The sequence below is a fragment of the Scheffersomyces xylosifermentans genome (assembly GCF_036884685.1).
Source record: "Scheffersomyces xylosifermentans strain CBS 12540 chromosome Unknown RJT20scaffold_2, whole genome shotgun sequence".
Lineage (NCBI taxonomy): Eukaryota > Fungi > Ascomycota > Pichiomycetes > Serinales > Debaryomycetaceae > Scheffersomyces > Scheffersomyces xylosifermentans.
Genome location: NW_027042940.1, coordinates 252,761 through 273,934, shown reverse-complemented (window position 1 = coordinate 273,934; position 21,174 = coordinate 252,761). Strand labels below are relative to the sequence as shown.

The following is a 21,174-nucleotide window of genomic DNA, read 5'->3' as shown; positions in this document are numbered from 1 at the left end:
AAGTTTGTAGCAGTAGGATAAAATGGCTGAAAAGAAGGAGGTTTCCCCCACGCAATATCTCGATGAGAAAGACGCTATCGCTGTCGATGACATCTCTCAAGCAATTACTTCGGATGAAGACTACGATTATAACGATCCAAGGAACTATTCCACTCACTACGTTGATGAATTCAACCCTAAGGGGTTAAGAGTGCCAACAAATGCTGAGGCCGACTCTCTCAGAAGAATCTTAGGTAGAGCTTCGTATGCTTCCTATTTGATCTGTTTATGTGAGTTGGCTGAGAGAGCTTCTTACTACTCGGTCACTGGTATTTTGACCAATTTTATTCAAAGACCAATGCCAAAAAACTCACCACATGGTTGGGGAGCTCCAGCTAGCAGGACTAGTGATGAGAGTGCCGGTGCTTTGAACAGAGGTCTTCAAACTGCCAACGCTCTTTCTCTTTTGCTTACCTTCCTTGCTTACTGTGTTCCTTTGTACGGTGGTTTTGTTGCTGATACCAAACTTGGTAAATTCAAGGCCATTTGGGTTGGTGTTATTGCTGGTGGTATTTCCCATATTTTATTCGTTATTGCTGCTATTCCTAGCGTTCTCAAGAATGGTGAAGCTGCCTTAGCCCCTACCATTCTTGCCATTGTTACTCTAGCGTTTGGAACTGGTTTCATTAAACCAAATTTGTTGCCTCTTCTTATGGACCAATATTTAGAAAAGACAGATGTCGTTAAGGTATTGCCTTCTGGTGAGAAAGTTATTGTTGACCGTCAAAAGACTTTGGAGAGAATGACATTAATCTTCTATTGGTCCATTAATATTGGTGCATTCTTCCAGTTGGCTACTTCTTACTGTGCCAGACTTGTGGGTTTCTGGTTAGCCTTTTTTGTTCCTGTCATTATGTACCTTTTCTTGCCAGCTATTTTGATCTATTTGCAATCGAAATTGGTTAGGGACTCGCCAAAGGGTAGTGTTATTGAAAACGCTTGGAAGGTTACCAGAGTTACCTTCTCCAGAAATTGGATTAGCAGATACAGAAAGGGTGAATTATGGGAATACGCCAAGCCATCTAACATGTTGGAAAGAGGAAGACAATATTACAACGAGAAGAAGAAGTCTCCAATTACCTGGGATGACCAGTGGGTCTTGGATATTAAGCAAACTGTTAATTCTTGTAAGATTTTTATCTACTTCCCAATCTTCAATTTGGCTGACGGTGGTATTGGATCCGTGCAAACTTCTCAAGCTGGTGCCATGTCTCTTAATGGTGTTCCAAATGATTTATTCAGTAATTTCAACCCATTGACTATCATTATTTTGATTCCTATTCTTGACTACATTATCTACCCATTTTTGAGAAAGCACAAGATAAACTTCTTGCCTGTTTACAGAATTGCTTTAGGTTTCATCTTAGCTGGATCGTCCCAGATTGCTGGTGCCGTTATTCAGTACAAAGTCTACACCACCTCCCCATGTGGATACCACGCTACTATCTGTGAAGCAGGAACTGCTCCAATTTCCGCTTGGCAAGATGTTTCCTTGTATATTCTTTCTGCTGCTGGTGAATGTTTCGCTATGACTACTGCTTATGAATTAGCTTACACTCGTTCTCCACCACACATGAAGGGTCTTGTTATGGCCTTATTCTTGTTCACTTCTGCAATCTCTGCTGCACTTTCACAAGCTATTACTCCAGCATTGACTGATCCATACTTGATCTGGCCATTTGCTGGTATTGCTATTGCTACATTTATTGCAGCAGGTTTGTTTGTTCTCCAGTTCAGAAACTTACACAAGGAAATGGAAGAAGAGAGGCTCATTAGAGAGGAATTGAACCGTAATGGAGGCGATAGAGATAGAGATCTTATGAAACGTGAAGGAGTAGAAGATGAGGGTAATTTAGTTGCAGTTACTTCTATCAAATCTGCTGTGGGTAAATAAGCAGCAATAATGAAGTAATTTAATTCTCTTGAATTTCACTAATTTGAATGCAAATTTTAATATATGTAATACCTGGTACCGAAATTTTCAGTAAAGTATGATTTATATCGTGATGTGGCATTAAAGTTGAGACGGCTGTTTTGGTTCACCTACGGGCATTGTTTAAAGTTTAATAGTAGAGGCGAGTTACATTAACTTGAAGCCGCCCATAGCAATACATTCTCTAAGTGTGGCTTGGGGGACGGGATATTCGCTCTTCAGACAAGCCAAATTCAATTATCTCCGACAGGGTTTCATCAAATGAGAAATTCAACGGACCGCCTTAATTTCTTTAAAATAACTCACTACCATTTTTAACACTACTGAACCTACCTCTCTTAATCCTTCAAGGCAAGCATTGCGATAGCCACTGAATTATGGCTGCTAAAAAGATCGCATAATCTTTCTCCATATGATTTTTTCCGCAGCCATAGAAAAACACACTCAAAGCGAGCGCCATATAAAGAAGTCACTACAAAAATTTGACAGTAGTGTAATTCCATTGTGAAGAAGAAGCAAAAAAAGCTATATTACTTCTCCAACCCCCGATGTCACTTTCCTTATGAGATCACTCGACTATCTTTCCTCTTCTATTTCAGCTCCACTAACACTACTAAAACAAAAAAAGAAAGTCACCATCACCATTAGACTCCCCTACATCATTCTTCCAGTGCCCGTATAAATAGTCGTGCCCCTTGTTCAAACGGATTCATATTTTGTTATCGTCCATGTGCAGTCGGCTAGCTTTTGTCAGATTCACTTGTTCATGAATGTTAGCACAGAAGTCTTAGAGGTGGTTGTTTCATTGTTGGAGGTCGATTCGAAAACAGATAAAACATGTCAATTAAGTTTGTTCAGTCAACAAAAGATTTCAACGACTTTGTCAAGCACAACAAGTATTTGGTGGCCAATTTCACTGCCTCGTGGTGTGGTCCTTGCCAGGCGATAAAGCCGGTGTTGGACCAATTGTACACCGATACGAACGCCCGTTACGAGAAAATCGAGGTGATCAGGGTTGACTTGGACACCCAGCGTGACTTGGCCCTCAAATACAAGGTGGCCTCGGTGCCAGCGTTCGTTTTCATTGAAAACGGCCAGGAAGTGAAAAGAGTTAATGGGGCAAATGTACCGGAGTTAATCAAGCTGTTAGACGAGATGAACCAAAAGGCTGCTAGTGACCCAAGTTCTAAGGGAAGAGCAGGAAATGGTGCTGTTGTAGAAAAATTATCTGATAATGTATCGTTTAAAGGAATAGACGAGTTCATACCTAAAGGTTTCGAGGTTTTAAATGGATCAATTGACTATGGTGGATTTGAAGCATTGAATGGTGTACCATTATTCAAAGGCACTGAAGGCGCCGATGTCAAGAATTTGTTCAAGTTGGATTACAAGAAGGACACTAGCACGGTAGTCTCTGATGCTGACTCGCAATTATTGTTCTACATTCCATTATTAAATATTTCAAAGGTTTACTCGGTTTTACTTAAGTTCAGAACTGGGGAGTCAATTGCAGAAGCTGGCTCAGAAACAGAGTTGGAATTGGACTCTGACGATTTAAAAGATGAGTCTCAGATCCCAAGCTTAATCAAGGTATGGGCCAATCACCAAGGCATAATATCATTTGATGATGCAGCTTCTGATGGCAACGCACCACACATTGAAAAGATTTCACAGGATGCTAATAGTGTATGGTATGAGATCAAGCTTAAGTTCGTCAGATTCCAAAATGTGCAGAGTTTGACCGTTTTCTTTGATGGAGAAGACGAGGACTATCATACTTTACTTGACAAGATTGTGCTTGTTGGAGTGAATGGAGAGACCAAGGAACAAGGTAAAATCAGCAAGTTGGAAGACGACTAGGAGCAGGAGATGGAACACAATCACTAGAAGCTTCTGTTATGTTCATATCGAAATCGATCAAGTACATAACTCGGTATATATAAATAAAACAGGATAAATAACCGAGCGTGTAGCTGGAACGATTTTTTCAGATTTGAAGAATGTTCCAGTATACTCTGATATGATGCACAACTGTTAGTTTTTCAACTTGGAAAAGACAAATACCATCTACTATGCTTGTGTGGTAGAGTTAGTTCTATATAACAACTATAAAAAGTAGGAGCTCTACTAAAATTCTAACATACCTTTGCTATGACTATACTCTTCCTCTGCTATTCCTCTAGTATGCTTCTGCTATTCCTCTTCTTCCTCTTCTTTCTTCTCTGCTATTATTCCTCTACTACTCTGCTATCCCTTTTCCATTCCTCTTCTATCCCTCTACTTTTCCCCTAACATATAAGCTCCATCTACTCGCCATTCCCTCAACTTATATCATCCCTCTATGACTTGACTCCACATTTCGAAGATCGGTTATGCATTCGCATTTCTGCATTATGACGATTTTCCAGAGGATGTGTTAATGGTTGTTGATTGGTGGGATAAGAGGCATGTCGTTGAGGTTAAGAGTGGGTATGTGTTATTATGGTGAGAGATAGTTCTGGTGATAATCAAGTATTAGATTTTACGAGATAAAAAATCCAATAAATTGAGCTTTTGTATAGGAATTTGAACACATTGTAATTTATTGGGTATAACCTAAATTTCATAGAGATTTGGACTAAAAATAGCCCACGGGGTGTTCCTCTCCTCAGTACAATTCCCCACATATATAGTTATTTTGCACTGATTGATTGCACTATTTAATAGGTGGTCTTGGAGAGAAGGAAAAGGCTTCATGGAAGTCAAATATAGGGGAAATCGTATATCTCGTTCGTACTGTACCTCGTTTGTTTGGCAATAACACAGAACCCGTAACTCACTCCCACATTTAACACTTTCTACATCCTCAAAAGTTTAGTAGTAATTGCAAATTCCAGGACCCTGTTAGTAGGTCCGGCATATTCTAAGACCTTCTGCCTTATTAGTTAACTATCACGTTGCCTTAGTATTCCAAAGGTCTTGTGGCTCTTGGAATAGATCTGTGTAGTGGATAAAATATAATCTCTGTATATATAATTTTAATCTTTACTGCCCTTGAAATTCTGTTCTTTGTATTTATTTGAACCATTTTATATATTGAAACATTCCATGGATTAAACAGTACCCTGCCAAGACACCTATGAAATTCAACCCTGTATTATTGTTGTTCGCCCAAGTCACATACACTTACGCTTGGCTAAGAGATCGTACATTTGAATTAACCAATGTTAACAATGCTGCTTGCTTTCCTATTTACAAGACTTACGCATCAACCGCTATTTTGTTGAAGTTCGACCGTAAAACTGACACCCCAAGGCCGATACCGTTGATTCTTTTTAATTATACGGATATTAACGCGTACACAAACCTACCAACTCTAGTAGAGTTCACCAATACAGACGACTTGGGCTTGCTAAAACTCAAAGAGAATAAAAAATTAGGACTCAATTTGGTCCTACAAAAGGAAGTTCAAAAACACCCCGAGACCGTACTACAGTATGTACTAAAGCCCACCCATACAGACATTCAATACAGTGTACCAGGCTCGGGGCATTATTGCATTTACCTACCAACTGTACTCGATGACACTATTAATGACAACCCAAACAACTTCGTGGCCACCGCCACAATACGACATGCTGGTCCTTACATACCTTATAGGAACCGAATAATATTTCCTTTGCAATTGCTTTCGCTATTACTACAATTCCCTGGAATCTTGATAGGTCTCAGTCGAAGAAGAAAAAGAGGATTTTTGGATGTTATTGAGTTCTACAATATGTTGCTTTTCTCGCTTTATCCAATCGGACATACACTCGGATTAATTCTTCGAAGTCTTGGTATATATATTGGGGCTTTTGAATGGATTCTTTTTGTTAACGAATCACCATTGCTGTTTCTCCCCTACGCTTTTATGACTTTCATATGTGCAATCAACTGTTATAAGCACAAGGTGAGAGGAAACTACTTCTGGCTTGCAGTTTCCTCCTTTTTTCAGGTTCTTCTGATCCTATTTAAGACCTTTCAGATGAGGGACTTGAGCATCAATGGTCAAAGTGTTGCTATGCATCAGGGTTGGTTGATGGTAGGCAAAGAATATCGCTATTTCGATTTCAATACGGAGCCTTATTCCAAAATTTGTTGCATCCTTGCAGTCGTCACATACATCAACAAGCTTCTAGGACGAGTATTGACATTATTTTTCACTAAGCGTTCACTGAAGTCTAGAGAAGATGCAAGGAAGATAAATCCTGACTTCTGGGATTACTTCGTATGTGGAGTTTTCATACTTTATTTCTTGATATTTCCGTCACAGTACTTCTCCGAGTATAAGTGCTTAGTTGAAGTACCCGAAATAACCGACTTTACTATGTTCGCCATCAGATATGCATGGCTATTGACTCTCAGGACGATTTATTTACTTCCGGAGCATTATGACGATCAAAAACACTCAATTGACATAGAGAAAGGACCACAGAAGCCGCAAGTCAAAAAGCAGGGCCAACAGAAATGGGATTGATCCGAAGTTAGTTCACAATATTTAGACGAATAACACCATACGGCTCATAGTTGCAGGGTATAGGATGTCATGTTTCGCCAATTATAAAGCCTCCAAATCCAATTTTCAGCTCTTTACAACCAGCCTATTGCATTTTGCATTTTGCAACTACAACCATACCGGTATCTTTTCCTGTATATATTCCTTCCCTGCACATTCAATACCCGAAATATTAGTGTCTACCAAAATACACATACTCCCAGTCAATTGGGGAAAATTTCACCAAATTTCTGCAAATAACCAGCTCAATACGCTACCAGAACCTGGTCTCCCATGGATATCCCTTTTCTAACCCATTTTCTATCGTTCAAAACCCCGATTTTTCACCCCATTTCTCCTCCTACTTCTCAACTCCCATTGCTACCATCGGCTAAACCCTCAGTTTCTCCTGCACCGAACCCCCATTTTGCCTTCCACCACCACCATTTCTGGAGAAAAAACTTGCTTCATTCACTAATCAGGAAACACGATTTTACCCATCGGAAGTCAATTGAATTGAAAGAGGTTGTTGTTCATATTGTTCTTTCTGGTAGAAATCGAGACCGAATTTTGGATATCAATCATATAGGTTGTTGGTTGTAGTTGAAAACACCATCGCTCGTTGTAATTGTCGCCTCTTGTCTGTTGTCCTGATATAACAGTGGTGTCACATTTTTAAGTCCGCATCTCAAACGCTAGAAAACCACAGAATTTATCATTAGTTGGAGTTTCCAGTTTCTGTCTGTCTGTTGCTTTAGTTTTCTGTCTGCTTCCATCCGGCAGTTCTTTTGCATCCTCATTCATCTCCACCATGATTAATACGGTGTTGACCAAGAGATCCATTGGACATTTGTCCACCGAGTTGTTCTCGCCAGCAGCCTCACTCCGAGCAGTACGTACCGTCGCCACGCTGCGTACCAGATACCCGTTGAAACCGAGCTTGCACGCCAACAGCAACGCCCACACCATCAACGGTCCTCTTATAAAATCGATGGTCAGGCACCAGTCGTCGACTAGCAAGAACGACAAAAACACTAAAATAGAAACCATAGACAAGGACTCGGGCTCCACCGAACTCAGTAAGGAGCCTTTACCCACCAGCGTAGTACAGGCTTCCAGCACTACTCCCACCAATGTCGATGTTCCTCCAAAGAAGAGCTTATGGGAGAAGGTCAAACATGAGGCACAACACTACTGGGACGGAACGAAGTTATTGGGATACGAAATTAAGGTATCAACTAAGTTGTTGTTCAAGTTGATGTCTGGTTATGGTCTTTCTCGTAGGGAATCCAATCAATTACAAAGAACAATTGTAGATGTCATGAGACTCGTACCATTCTCGATGTTCGTTCTTGTGCCCTTTGCAGAGTTATTGTTACCAATTGCTCTTAAAATGTTCCCTAACTTGTTACCTTCTACGTACGAGTCTAAGCAAGACCGTCGTAAGAAGAGTGCCAAGTTGTCCAAGCTTAGAGTTTCTGCTTCGGAGTACATCAAGAAGACTATGGAGGAGTCTGGACTTAAATTGTCAAAGAAAATCTCAGAAGAAGAAAAGGAAGCCTTCGTTTCCTTCTTCGACACTATTTCCATGGGAAAGCATCCATCCAGAGAGCATTTGATTAAAGTGGCCCGTTTATTCAAGAACGATCAAGTCTTGGATAACTTATCTCGTCCACAATTAGTCGCCATGGCCAAGTATATGTCTTTGAGACCATTCGGAACAGATTCCATTTTGCGTTATCAAATCAGACACCGTTTGTTAACTATTATCAAGGATGACAAGGCCATAGATTATGAGGGTGTTGAGTCCTTGACCATTCCTGAATTGCAAATTGCTTGTTCTCAAAGAGGTATTAAGACCACCGATGTTTCTCCAGGAAGATTGAGAGATGACTTGGCAACTTGGTTAGACTTAAGATTAAGACAGAAGATTCCATCCTCTTTGTTGATTTTGTCATCAACTTACACCTATGGTGACAACTCTCACAGTATAGAATCGTACTACGATGCCTTGTTGGCTGTTTTGTCATCTATTCCTGATGAGGTGTATAATGTTGCCAAGTTGGAGTTGTCTGACGACTCCAAGTTGAAGTTGGCCACCTTGAAGGAACAAGACGAATTGATCCAGGAAGAAAACTTGAGAGAGAAGGATACTGTTAACCAAGTCAAGGATAACATTAAGTTGGACGAGTATGAAGATACGGCCACCGAGGGTATGAAGATCGAGCAAGATGCTGAAGATGCCAAGGAAGAGCAGAATGCCAAGTCCACTGAAAGTGGTGACAAAGAAGACGCCAAAGAAGAGATCAAGGAAGAAGAAAAGGAAACAGCCAAGGAAGAACCAAATGAGGAGTCTAAGGAGGAGCCTAAGGAGGAGATCAAAGTGGAGACTCATGATCAGCCTCCAAATGTAGCCCCAAAGGTAGCCCCTACTGAAATCAAGGAGGAACCCAAGAGAGAACAACCCAGTGCTTGATTTGTGTGGCAATGAGTATGAATGTGCTGTGCATTATTCAGTACTGGTATTCGACCAAACCACAAGTTGCATGGGATGTCCGAAAGAGTCATCAGCGAGTGAACCGTGAATAACGGGCGATACTAATCAGATGCGATGTGAATGAATGATGATTGAGTATTTTCTTCTGAAACAAAAAACTATTTATATATCTTCTTGTATTTATTTCCATATTCAAATTAATTATTCAAATGAAGCTAACATGTAGAATGGAAGCATATAGTACTGGAAGAAGGGTAATTCGTTTGGAGTCATATTATTATTACATTCCCCAATATCCTACATGTTCGAATTAAATTCTTACGCGTCTATTAGTTTATATTACAATATTGACCTATTCGAGTTTTAGTTCTTTCCAGTAGAACCAAATCCTCCAGCACCTCTGTCAGTGTCATCCAATTCTTCAGCAGAAATCAGCTTGATCTCGGCATTGACAATTTTCTCCAACACTAATTGGGCAATTCTATCCCCCTTCTCGACAGCAAAGTCTTTGTCGGAGTGGTTGAAAAGAATAACCTTGACCTCTCCTCTGTAGTCAGCATCCACAACACCAGCACCAGTGGAAATACCGTGTTTTGCGGCCAAACCAGATCTTGGGGCGACTCTTCCGTAAGTGCCAACTGGAACACAGATGGTCAAATCGGTGCCGATCATACCTTGGCCCTTGGCTGGAATTAAGCCAGCCTCGGAAGCGTATAAATCGTAACCAGCAGCTAAGGCTGAGCCTTTAGTTGGCAAAGTAGCGTTTTCGGAACGTAACAATACCCTTAAAACCTGTTCTGGTTCGTCTATTTTCTGCTTTTTAGTAACTTGGTCTACTTCGGTAGTCATCTTGGTGTGGTATTATGGTGTGCCGTTTCTTATGATAATCGCAATCAAAAAGATACAAAGAAAGACTACGAATACCAAAGAAGAGAACCCATCTGGTTAAATCGATTTTCCAGATCCCAAACGCGTTCTGGTAAATCGACCGTGTCGCGATGCTGCGGCGTAGATGTGTTTCTGATGATGATGAGTGGTCGTAGGGTGATATGGTAGCACTGTGATATGGTAGTGGTATATGGTGGTGGTATATGGTGGTGGTATATGGTGGTATATTATGATGGTTATGTATGGTTACGTGTGGTGATATACTGTAATGTATTGTAGTGTATGGTGATATGGTGATACATGGTGATATATGGTGATACTGCTGGTTATTTCCATGGGGTAGATGTAATTCTGGGGAGTTTCTATATAACCTTCTGTATATATTAGGTTTTATGATGACTGCTATGAGGTTGTGATTATTACTGTGATTTCTGGGCAGCTTTGGGGAGTTTAATAGGTCTAAATATAGAGTATGATACGATGTATAATTTAGTGATGTGTCGTCTTTTAGGTTGCTTGGTGGCATTCACTTCTAGTATTTGTGTCTCTATGCTACCAATGCTGTTCCTATGCTATTTTTCTATGCTGTTAGTATACCGTGTTATTCTAATCTGTCTTCACTTCACTATAGCATTGTTACAGAGATATCTCTCAAGTACCAGAGTAATCATCCCTACAATGACTGATCAGAGTATAACCGTTCCAAGTATAAGAACCCTCTGGTCTTATCTTTCATGTCTTTGATCCAATCATAATCTTCGTTGACCCCAACAACTCCTCCCGTGTAGTAAATGTAATCCATGACAACTTGAGTTTTCAAGTTCAATTTGAACTCCTTGTACTTCCTCGAATATGGTAAATCCGATCCAGTAACATACTGAGCTCTCTGTGAATCTGAGAGTTCTTCCCAGCTCTGGCAAGCTTCCAAGAGAGGTCTTCTGGAATCAGGATGGTTCCTTTCAAATTCTTTATAAAAAACAACAAAAGGGGGATGTCCTAAAGGTGCTTTCTCAACCGTGACAAAGAGCTTTCTCTTCTGCTCTTGTTCTTCATAGTAAGCTCTTCTCTCGTTACTAAGCCTATTGTATTCAGCACTAACACGGATCCACGATCGATTTGATATTCCCTTTTGGTTCTTGATGTCCGAGAAGAAGATCTGGTATGCGTTCCTTCGATTGTTACCAGCAAATGCCTCTTTGATCAATACATCGTAACAGTCCTTTTCGAATGCAAACAACTTCTTGGTGTTTCGTAACTTATCCTTTATCACCTCCCATGGATAGAGACCCAGAAGTGGGTATGGGTTCCATCGATGTTCCTCTGAATATCTCTTAAGATGTTCCACTATCTCATAGCCTTTCCATATCCGTATTCTTTCGTCGTAGAGAAACTGTCTGTTAGGACTGTTGTTGAGTCTTTGGATGTCCTTTTCCAGGAACTTGTCCCATAAAGCTTTCAAATGATGTCTTGTTTTGTACTTTGTCTCTGCTGCCAATAAATCTATTCCTGTGACGTCTTTTGGTCTTTCATGATACTCGCTGAGAGGTTTCTTCAAATGGTTCAATTCGTCATCTTCTGGTAACTGGATGCTAGTGGAATTGACATGGTCTCCATTAGCTTCAATGCCGCTGTCTATGCCATTGCCAAACATGATCTCATGGACTTTCTTCCGTTTCAATAGCAAGGATTCACTCGTATTGGGGTACCCGATGTCAAAGGGCTGCTTCAGCCAATTGGTACTCAAATAGGTCTTGTTACGACATGGGATGTATGGTACCTTCAACAGTCCAGTTCGCACCCATGTTGGCACTACACTCATGATCCACAGCAGCTCCACTGTTCAATTGTGTAGAAAAGTCTCCTAATATTACGAGAAGGCGATTACACGGTAATATTGATATATTGATATATTCGATATATTCGATATATTGGATATAACAATACACATCTACCGAAAGAGTCAAATGACGATGAAAATTCGCAGCTTTCCATGTTGCCTACAACTGGTTTGGTATATTAATTGGTTTTGTTTGGTGAGACCCGATTTGGATGGTTGGTTGCATAGTGGAATACATAGTAGTTATGTGGGGTTAATGTGGGAGATGTAGGTCATTTGGGTTATCTATGCATTGGTATGTATGCATTGGGGTCATTTATTGTGTTTCTATGGAGTATTGATATTTTCTATGGATTCTGTTGATTTTTATTTGTTAGTTGGTGTGGTTGTGTATTATAAGAGGTCTCTAATTAAGTATTGGGTAGTTATTAGGTATTCTGTTAGGTATATTTTGTTAGGGAGTCTGTTGGTTATTTTATAAGATATTTTATTGGCTACTCTAATATTAGGTCTTTATAATAGTTTTCTTTGAGATATTTTGTTAGGTATACTGTTAGGTATTCTATTGAGTCTTTAGTTAAGTATAGGGTATGCACACAGTTAATTACATTGTTTGTCTTCATATTTTATTGTGCTTCTTATAATGGTATGACATTTCAATTAATAATGAAAATAGACTAACTAACATTGGTACGACGTTAAATTCTCTTGAATCGTTCCTAGGAATTGTATTTATTCTCTATGTATTGAGTACGTTGTCTCAAGGAGTTTTCTTAGTTAATTCGTGTAATTATTTCATAGAACCCATCGCTTGATCATTTTACTTGAATTGTTGCAAACGTTAAGTTCAAGTACTTTAGATACTATCCCGAAGGAACCTCATCCCGCTATTGATTTCATTATCTCTACAATCCGTCATTCCAATCGCTGTTTTCCTATAAGACTCCCAGGTAGTCCCAAAATTCATATTCTATGCTAAATAAATCGTCGTCTATGTAATGAATGCTTCCCACGAGAAACTCTCAAACAACTTCACCTTCAATACCAATGGAATGGTCTCGTGTGGATCAATGCTATCGTCTAGTCTTGCATTTGTTGTAGCCGTCTCACTGACGGTTCTTAACAAATATACTTCTTTATCAACAAGCATTCCTCTGTGGGGTAACAAGGTTGATTGCTTGTAGACGCATTGGTATAGCACCAATTGAATGAATAGTATTATCATATCTGTTATTAGAAGTCCCGGTAATCCCAACTTGGCGAGTTTGACCCAGTAATTTGTAGATGCGTCGATGTCCAAAGGAGCTTCTTCTCCTATGAACGAGATAAACCACCAAGTCCCATGCTCCAACTTATATGCGCTTCCATCATTTACTATGTACATCATCCACGTAGTGATGAAAAGAATGTGGTACAACGAAGTTATAATTGTTTTCCAGTATAGCATCAAACACAGCTTTGTTAGCACGATTCTAGTGGCCCGGTCTCTTATTGTTGGGTTTTCTTCGCCTCTGGTGACGAGAAGCAATCCCGCTATTCCCATTCTGTACTCGGTAGTGTTATTGGATGTGATGGGATCACAGCTGAGCATTTTCTGGTACGCTATGTGGAATACCACGGGGACCAAGCATGCCGAATGGCAGTATTTAATGAACTGGTAGCCTACGAGGATGTAGACCAATGCTTCCAACTGGGTTACGATGTCCTGTTGGTGTTTTGCCTTTTGGATTAGGACATGTTTGCCTTCGAACGAGTGCAAGTTCGCTTTGTCTATTAGGGAGCTTGTGACCGGGTTGACGAAGCCGGTTGTGTTTGAGTTCAGTGCCGAGCCCGTTTGGAGTTGTGGTGGTGAATTTGGAGGAGGAAATGCTCCTGGTATGCTATGGTAGCTGCGGCCAGTCATTGATGGGGGGAGGTTATTGTGAGAGGTTGGCTAGTGGAGAAGCTTTAGGATGGAGAGGTACGGGGAGAAGAGGCGATAAATAGAATAATTTTGATAGGAACGAAATCAATAACAATAACAATAATATCAATAACAATAATAACTGGTATATATATTAAATTAGTGATGTTTGTGCATGAGATCAGAAGAAGCAATGAATTTTTATGCACCATTATCTTTGCTATGTAGGATAATGGCACAACTGGGAGAGGTAAGAGAAGAGTGTGAAGGAACAGGAAAGACGAAAGCGAGAAGGAGAAGTAGAACGAAGTGAGTGTGTGTCGTGTGTGTTGTGTATGCTGTGAGAGGAATAGAAGCTTTGAGTGTGAGAGTGGTTTGGAGTAACAGTGTGTAGTGTGTAGTATGAGAGTATGAGAGTGTGAGACCATGAGAGTGTGAGAGTATGAGCATGAGAGTATAAGAAGTAGGTATGGTTGTATAGGTGTCGTGTTGGTAAGTATAATGGTGTGTCTTATGAGTGTGAGTAAGAGGGAGAATAGGTAGGTATGAGTTGTAAGAGTAGGTGCGAGTAAAATGAGTAGGTATGAATACTAAGAGGATGAGAACTAAGAGGATTAGAACTAAAGGATGAACAGTATTATAATGTTTGTGAAAAGTGTACTAAGAGTGGTAGTCAGTTTTGAATACGATCATATGAGTAGTAGAAGGATGCAGAGTATAAGAACGAATTGGTCAATACTTAGTGTCGTATATAGTACAGTACGCTCTAATAGAGGATAACAGAGAGTGAACCCATCAGCAATGACATGACATTCTTCACATTCACTTATCATTGGAAAGGAACTAAGTAAACTTAAGGTTGAATTATCTCAACCAATAGAATTGATACAACAACGGACGGTTGGTATGGTATTAAGTAAGTGACGTCAGTGAGTACGATAGATATGTATATATGTGTACGACTTATAATACATTGTTGATTGCCTTCCTTATGACTTCTACTACAAGGAATTAATGAATAGCCAAGAGGAACTCAGATGAAATTCTCAGAGATAAGGGGCACATCGTACAACAGCGGTGAGATATGTTACATTGGTTGCTGTATGCGCTTATAAGTTATTTGAATGCTATGAAGAGAACCGTTCATTGAGCTCCAGTGGTTGGTTTCCTTGGCAAAGATCCTATGATTCAGTGATAAGTGAATTGACTATTTCTAGGGTCAATCAGCGGTATAAGGCCAATACTAGTTTCACTTGAGAGAGAGACAGAGAGAGAGATCTATATCATGTCAATTGTGCTGTAGAAGAGATCCTATTAACTAACTGTTGCATCTACCCATCTTTATTATCCGAGACCACAAGCAAGAAGATAAACCAAGGGAACAAGGATTTTGCAGCAATTCGAAATGGGTCTCACTCTCAGGAGAACTACTGTAGGAGAACTAGACTTCTAGCTGTTCGCCTATATACGAAGCAAATGGGTGGAGATTGAAGCAGATTCTTCATATCTTACGATAGACGTATAGTCACTTGCCAACATGGAAAGAACAGATAGAATCTTGACGCAAAATCCGAACATCTAGATATTGGTCATAGTGAGTACCATATTCCTCACTTCGTTAGCTTCATGGTGGAAAGCAGCAAATGCAACATTCAATGGTTACAAGAGATATCGAGTATCTGCTAGACCAGGTTGCAAGAGATATGAAGAGCCTGTGATCTGATATGGAGCACTGGTCAAAGGTGCTAGGGCCATTCCACAATGTAATTTATAACCTCTTGTGACTGTTCTTTATATTCCATGTTAATTCTTTTGTTAACAAGCCATCTTAATACACCACTAGCAGTGTCCTACATTGTCCCAGTTCAAAGGAGTGTTTTATTTCCTAACTAATTAGATAAAAAGATGACAGAAGAAGAGAAAACTATGAATTTAAAATTACATAATTAACTAAATGAAGCTTAGTTAAACAAGGCACCAATGTCGGCTGGCATTTCCTCGATTTGAGTGGAGTAGAATTGCTCGATCTCTCTCATCATACCGACGTCTCTCTCGGTGACGAAGTTGATGGCAACACCCTTTCTACCGAAACGACCACCTCTACCGATTCTGTGGATGTAGTTTTCTTTGTTGGCTGGTAAGTCGTAGTTGATGACCAAGGAAACTTGTTGGACATCGATACCTCTGGCCAATAAGTCAGTGGCAATCAAAATACGGGAAGAACCGGATCTGAACTCCTTCATGATGGTGTCTCTGTCAGCTTGTGGCAAGTCGGCGTGGATAGCAGAAACAGTAAAGCTCTCGGCCTTCAACTTGGTGGTCAAGAATTCGACCTTAGATCTGGTGTTACAGAAAATAACGGCTTGGGTGACAGAGATAGAGTCGTACAAGTCACACAAACAGTCGAACTTGTACTCTTCCATCTCGACGTTGATGTAGAATTGCTTGATACCTTCCAAGGTCAATTCGTCCTTCTTGACCAAGATACGGACTGGGTTGTTCATGAATTTGGTGGTGACTTCCAAGACATCTTGTGGCATGGTGGCGGACAATAATACAACCTGGGTGGTTTCTGGCAACAAACGGAAAATGTTGTAGATTTGCTCCTTGAAACCAGAAGACAACATCTCATCGGCTTCATCCATGATGAACATCTTAACCTTCTCGGTCTTGAAGTATCTTCTCTCGATCATGTCGAAAACTCTACCTGGAGTACCGACAACGATTTGGACACCGGATCTGAAAGCCTCGATATCATCTTGCATGGAGGTACCACCAATAGAAGCGTGGACGGTCACCTTCAAGTACAAACCGATAGAGGTGATGACGTTCTTGATTTGCAAAGCCAATTCTCTGGTTGGGGCAAGGATCAAGGCTTGGGTGGACTTCTCGTTCTCATCGATTCTTTGCAAGGCAGAGATGGTGAAGGTAGCGGTCTTACCGGTACCAGATTGAGCCTGGGCCAAGACGTCACGTCCCTCAGTGATTGGGAGGATAGCTCTTTGTTGAATGGCAGATGGGGTTTCGTAACCGTAACCAAAGATACCTCTAACGATGTTAGGCTTCAAGTTCAAGTCATCGAACTTGTAGACAACATTGTCGTAGTTGGTTTCGATCAAACCGGAGTCAATTTCCTTAATACCTTCGGAGGCCATGTTGTACTGGGTTAAATATCAGTTACAAACGGGGGATGTTATGTGCTATGACAAATATATGGGTCAAATCTGGTTTAAAAAGAGTGGTACTTTTGCTATAGGGATTGATTCATCCCAAAGCACCAAAAGCCTGAAAAAAAAATTTTCTCGTCATCTGGTGTCCGGGTAATGCGCTGGGGAGATTGGTGGTGAGCGTGTGTGTAGGCAGGGTAAGAGATCCGTGACGCAGTAGTGAGAGAGGCAGTTTCCATCAGTTGGTGGGAATTTAGTGAACGAGTCGCGGTGGGAAATGGTGACGTAGGGAGGACGGAGTGTGTGTGAATGTAGTAGAGAATCTCGTGAGGTTGGGGATTTTTATGAGGTGGTGGTGAGAATTGGTGAGAATTATTAGAGGACGTCTAGTGAGGAATGCTAATGGGAGAAAGGTATTGCATAGTCGGAAGGGTGTTGGTGTGAGTGTTACATTTGTTGTTGAGGAGAGTTAAGTAATTGGTATGGGAGTGGTAACTAACTAGTAAGGGGAGTTTTAGGGGTTTTAGGGGGTATTAATGGCTTTACTTAGGTGGTTGTCAGTGGTCGTGCTTCAGAGTACATGCTTCAGGGGTATGTGTTGATTAAGTGGTTAAGTGGTTAAGTGGTCAAGGGGAGTGTTATCTCTAAGATTAAGGGAAGTTCGTCTTCCATGATAGTGAGAAAAAAATTGCAGTTACGGTGCAATCTTCTTCCAGTGGGAATGTTAAAAGAAGCGATACGACAATTTGACACTGCGTGCTGTGAAATGGGAGAGGAGAATTAATGCTAACAATTGTGCTTAATTGTAGCCAAGGAACTCAAATCTTTTCGTATTTAAATAATGTGTTTAAGTATTTAATGAATTTGATGTTCTCAGTGAATTTAATCTGCCATTTAAAATGCTCAATGACGTTCAATCCGCTTAATGACATTTTTTAGGGGGTGTATCTTTATTCGTAACTAACTAAACGAAATAGACAGATAAGAGAAAGACAGGGGGATAGTGATCAATGACATATTCATTACAATTTGTAAAAGATACTTAAATAAGCATGGCATAAACTCACTGGTAGAGATAGAACCTATAATCCAGAGCGAAATGGTGTAGTGAGCAGGGAATTGATGTTCAATAATAGTCCAGAAAACTTCTCACTATCTCGCTACATTTCATACAAGATTTAGCCAAGATTTTAGCGAGACAACAGCGAGACAACAGCGAGAAAAACATCAGCCAGAGCGATGCTCTCTCATTGTATTTCAGTACACTACAGTACAGATAACATGTACATAATAATTACAGTACTATTCCTAACTGCAAAAATACATATATAATACTGAGTGACACATGGACATTAGACATCGGATTTTTCCTCTTCTATAATCTTTATTTGGTGGCAAATTCTCTCTCTCTCTCTCTCTCTCTCTCTCTCTCTCTCTACCTCTCTCTCTACCTCTCTCTCTACCTCTATTTCGAAACCTGTGTGACCCCTGAGGCAATCACGTTACACATTACAGCCCAGTTGACCCCCACCCATTGTCCTACCACAAAGATCTACTAATGACATCACGTGAGAGAAACGGGTGCAAAAAGTGGCTGCGAATACTCTTCGAATGAGGCGTTTTTAGTATGAAGTGGGTGCATTGTTTCAAAATGAGAGGCTAAATGGAGCTAACGGTCGAGGAATCTTGCTCCTATTAGGTGGAAATTGTTATTTACCATATGCTATTTTGAGGAAAACGGTCTACGTCCACGAGTATCTCTCTAATCCCAGAGGATCACTTCTCTCACTAATCAATGGTAAGGTATTTATTAATTAAACAAGGCTTTTGACGTCATGCAAAAACAAATCTATATAGTACTATAGGTATGCAGAGTGTTTCTGTGAACGAGGGAAACAATAGTAAATGAAAATATGGTAGCTGACTGGTATGTCTCTGGGAAAATACCAAGAGAAGGAAACGGGGTATCACGAAAGTCTATTAAGTACACGGATTGCGGTGTAAATTGGATGGAATATTTTAGCGACTGGGTGCTACGGTAGCGAATATGTCTAGTCGAAAACTCTCTCGGATCTGTGATCTTGTCTGAATTCCCATGGGAACAACTTAGGAATGTCACTACGGTCGTCCACATACGAGAATTCTTCATCCAAATCGCCGTGTGCTTTATCTTCATCAAAGACACCTTCATCGTAGATATCCTCGAATCCGTCGTTGTCTTCAGTGATTCCTAAGTGCGACAACTTTTCATTGACATCAACGAAGGCATGTGCATTGAGGCCCGACGTCTCATCATTGACAATAGCGGTGTCCTGCTCTTTTGTAATATCGATTTTTTGTAATTCTTGCAACCTATGCTGTGGGAAATAGTCTGAGCTGGAGTCAAAGACTCTCTCGGGTTGAACAAATCCGTGGTAAGAGAACGCAGCAGGCGGTTGAGGTGGTTCCTCGTACTGAGGTTCAGGGGCTGGAGGCTCGTGATATTCTTCATGGTGTTCTTCGTGGTGCTCTTCGTGGTATTCTTCGTGATACTCTGGTTCCGGTTCCGGTTGATCCCAAGTGTTCTGGAAGGACTTCATACCCTGTTCCAACTCGCTATAGGTATTGTGGTGTTCACTCAATGGAGGAGGTTCCTTACTTGGGTCCCATAAAGCATCTACACTAGGAACGATTGTATCCTCGTACTGCTGGTAATTAGCGGGATCAAGCAAATCTGAAGGTTCAAATGGCTTTGGTGGTTCCTCGGGAGCTTCTGGGCCAGCAGAAACTTCCTCAGTTTGAGGTAACGATTCGACTACTGGTTCCTCGTATCTGTAAATGGATGGGATCGCAGGGTAATGTTCGCCATGGATCACTTCATCAATAGATTTTGCACCAAAGGTGTCTAACCAAGTATGCCACCAGTCTCTGTGGATACCTGCTGCAGTGGTACTCAGTTTCCATGGCTTATGTGGGCCAATAAAGTGGACAAGCTTGACTTGCGTTGTAGAGTAATTGATATAAGTTACAGCAGCAGAATGGTATCTGTTTAAAGTGTCACGAGTACTTTGAAGAGCTTCCTCGGACCCTTCGCTGGGCTCACCAGCTCCACCAACTTCGTAATCGTTAGGCTCAGCACTGTAAGGAGGAGGGGTCGTTGTGAAGTGCTTGAACGCTGGCAAATACTCATACTGTGCAGAAGGAGTAACGTTGTATAGGAATGGGATTTTCACCCAATTCGAGTTCAGAAGATAGTTTGATTCCGTAACGTCAGAGGCTCCTGATGCAACGAGAGTTTGCACCCAATCGGGATTGGAGTTGAAATACTGGTTCAACAAACCTTGGTCAGCTCCATCGAAGGAGACGTTGGCATTGGTAGCTGAAAGCTTGACAAGAGCATCCAATTGACTGTAATCATGTAAATTGGGCTTAAGCACAAACACACCAGAGTTGAAGATATCTGGGAACCCACTGTCTGGAGCAGCCAAGATCTTGCTTTTGGGGAAATCCAAGTCGAGCAAGTCGATGACAGATCCCTTATCGGCGGAGTTTGGCACGATTGGTAAGGTGTCCGAGTCGAGATAGAGGATTTTGTCGTATTGAATAAGAGACCAAAGAAGAACCTTGGTGAAGGTTTGATCCAACTCTGGTCTTCCCAAGTCGTTGGTGAGTTTTTCAACCAACGACGATTGCAATGGATTGACGTCAACCAAATCGGAGTAGAACCGGGACAAGAGATTCAACTGGTGTTCGGAGAACTTCAGCTTGTCAATGAGGACCCCAAGCACGGTTTGGGAGTCATTGGCACGGTCTAGTAACTTGTGGACGGCAGCTCCGAGAACAAGGGCACCGGGGAGGTAGGCTGGGTTGTATAAGAGGGTGAATACGGCCTGAGTCATTTGGGAAGTATGGAAGGATGATAATGCAGTGGGTAGAATTAGTGTGTAACTGGAGTAATTAGGTGAGGGAATTGGTTGGGCAATGGAAGTGTTATGGGAGGAACGTAACTTGGCAATTGGCTGTGAAAAACCACGGAATTCGTTGTGTAGTTGGAAAGACCGTCGTGGTTGTCGTTGTACGGAAAGCTAGCACGGAAGACCGATGGAGGGAACACAGAGATGACTCTACCGGAGGAAATACAGTACCAAGACTAAGTATGCAAGAGTACAGACAAAGACAAACAACAACAAGAAGAAGGAGAAGAAGAAGTAGAAGACGAAGACGAAGAAGAAAGACGTCCAGTCAAAATAACAATATAACACAGACTAACAAGTGTCGACGAAACACACACACACACACACACACACACAAAAAGAAGTAAACAAGTCTATATAAGTATATATATATATATATATATAAGTGTATGTATGTACGATATATATGTACGATATATATGTACTATATGTATACTATAT

The 21,174-nt window shown here is 40.9% G+C and overlaps 8 protein-coding genes across 8 annotated transcripts; 4 read left to right on the top strand and 4 right to left on the bottom strand. All coding sequences in view use genetic code 12, as the record gives it.

Annotated features, from left to right (window-relative positions):
• Positions 1 to 22: 22 nt before the first annotated feature.
• RJT20DRAFT_2114 (proton-dependent oligopeptide transporter, POT family) lies at positions 23 to 1,933 on the top strand (the record flags this gene model as incomplete). Its single annotated transcript, XM_064919268.1, has 1 exon — positions 23 to 1,933. One exon carries the CDS (start codon positions 23 to 25, stop codon positions 1,931 to 1,933), a length of 1,911 nt encoding a protein of 636 aa, XP_064775620.1.
• Positions 1,934 to 2,809: 876 nt separating this feature from the next.
• Positions 2,810 to 3,832, top strand: RJT20DRAFT_93462 (uncharacterized protein; the record flags this gene model as incomplete). Its single annotated transcript, XM_064921477.1, has 1 exon — positions 2,810 to 3,832. One exon carries the CDS (start codon positions 2,810 to 2,812, stop codon positions 3,830 to 3,832), a length of 1,023 nt encoding a protein of 340 aa, XP_064775619.1.
• Positions 3,833 to 4,957: 1,125 nt separating this feature from the next.
• RJT20DRAFT_24460 (uncharacterized protein) lies at positions 4,958 to 6,626 on the top strand. The gene has a single exon (XM_064919357.1). It carries the CDS (start codon positions 5,091 to 5,093, stop codon positions 6,468 to 6,470), a length of 1,380 nt encoding a protein of 459 aa, XP_064775618.1. The 5' UTR covers positions 4,958 to 5,090; the 3' UTR covers positions 6,471 to 6,626.
• A 673-nt stretch (positions 6,627 to 7,299) lies between these two features.
• MRS7 (Mrs7p) lies at positions 7,300 to 9,066 on the top strand (the record flags this gene model as incomplete). The annotated part of the gene is made up of 4 exons (XM_064918714.1): positions 7,300 to 7,567; positions 7,595 to 8,461; positions 8,483 to 8,840; positions 9,006 to 9,066. 4 exons carry the CDS (start codon positions 7,300 to 7,302, stop codon positions 9,064 to 9,066), a joined length of 1,554 nt encoding a protein of 517 aa, XP_064775617.1.
• Positions 9,067 to 10,546: 1,480 nt separating this feature from the next.
• On the bottom strand, positions 10,547 to 11,837 carry RJT20DRAFT_149184 (uncharacterized protein; the record flags this gene model as incomplete). Its single annotated transcript, XM_064919001.1, has 2 exons — positions 11,477 to 11,837; positions 10,547 to 11,455 (listed from the first exon to the last, which is right to left on the bottom strand). Exons 1-2 carry the CDS (start codon positions 11,690 to 11,692, stop codon positions 10,547 to 10,549), a joined length of 1,125 nt encoding a protein of 374 aa, XP_064775616.1. The 5' UTR covers positions 11,693 to 11,837.
• A 494-nt stretch (positions 11,838 to 12,331) lies between these two features.
• On the bottom strand, positions 12,332 to 13,714 carry RJT20DRAFT_24506 (uncharacterized protein). Its single transcript, XM_064919359.1, has one exon. It carries the CDS (start codon positions 13,611 to 13,613, stop codon positions 12,702 to 12,704), a length of 912 nt encoding a protein of 303 aa, XP_064775615.1. The 5' UTR covers positions 13,614 to 13,714; the 3' UTR covers positions 12,332 to 12,701.
• Positions 13,715 to 15,476: 1,762 nt separating this feature from the next.
• Positions 15,477 to 16,855, bottom strand: TIF (translation initiation factor eIF4A). Its single transcript, XM_064916454.1, has one exon. It carries the CDS (start codon positions 16,766 to 16,768, stop codon positions 15,575 to 15,577), a length of 1,194 nt encoding a protein of 397 aa, XP_064775614.1. The 5' UTR covers positions 16,769 to 16,855; the 3' UTR covers positions 15,477 to 15,574.
• Positions 16,856 to 18,831: 1,976 nt separating this feature from the next.
• Positions 18,832 to 20,658, bottom strand: RJT20DRAFT_93370 (glycogenin glucosyltransferase; the record flags this gene model as incomplete). Its single annotated transcript, XM_064921470.1, has 1 exon — positions 18,832 to 20,658. The coding sequence occupies one exon, from the start codon at positions 20,656 to 20,658 to the stop codon at positions 18,832 to 18,834; it is 1,827 nt and encodes a 608-aa protein (XP_064775613.1).
• Positions 20,659 to 21,174: the final 516 nt, after the last annotated feature.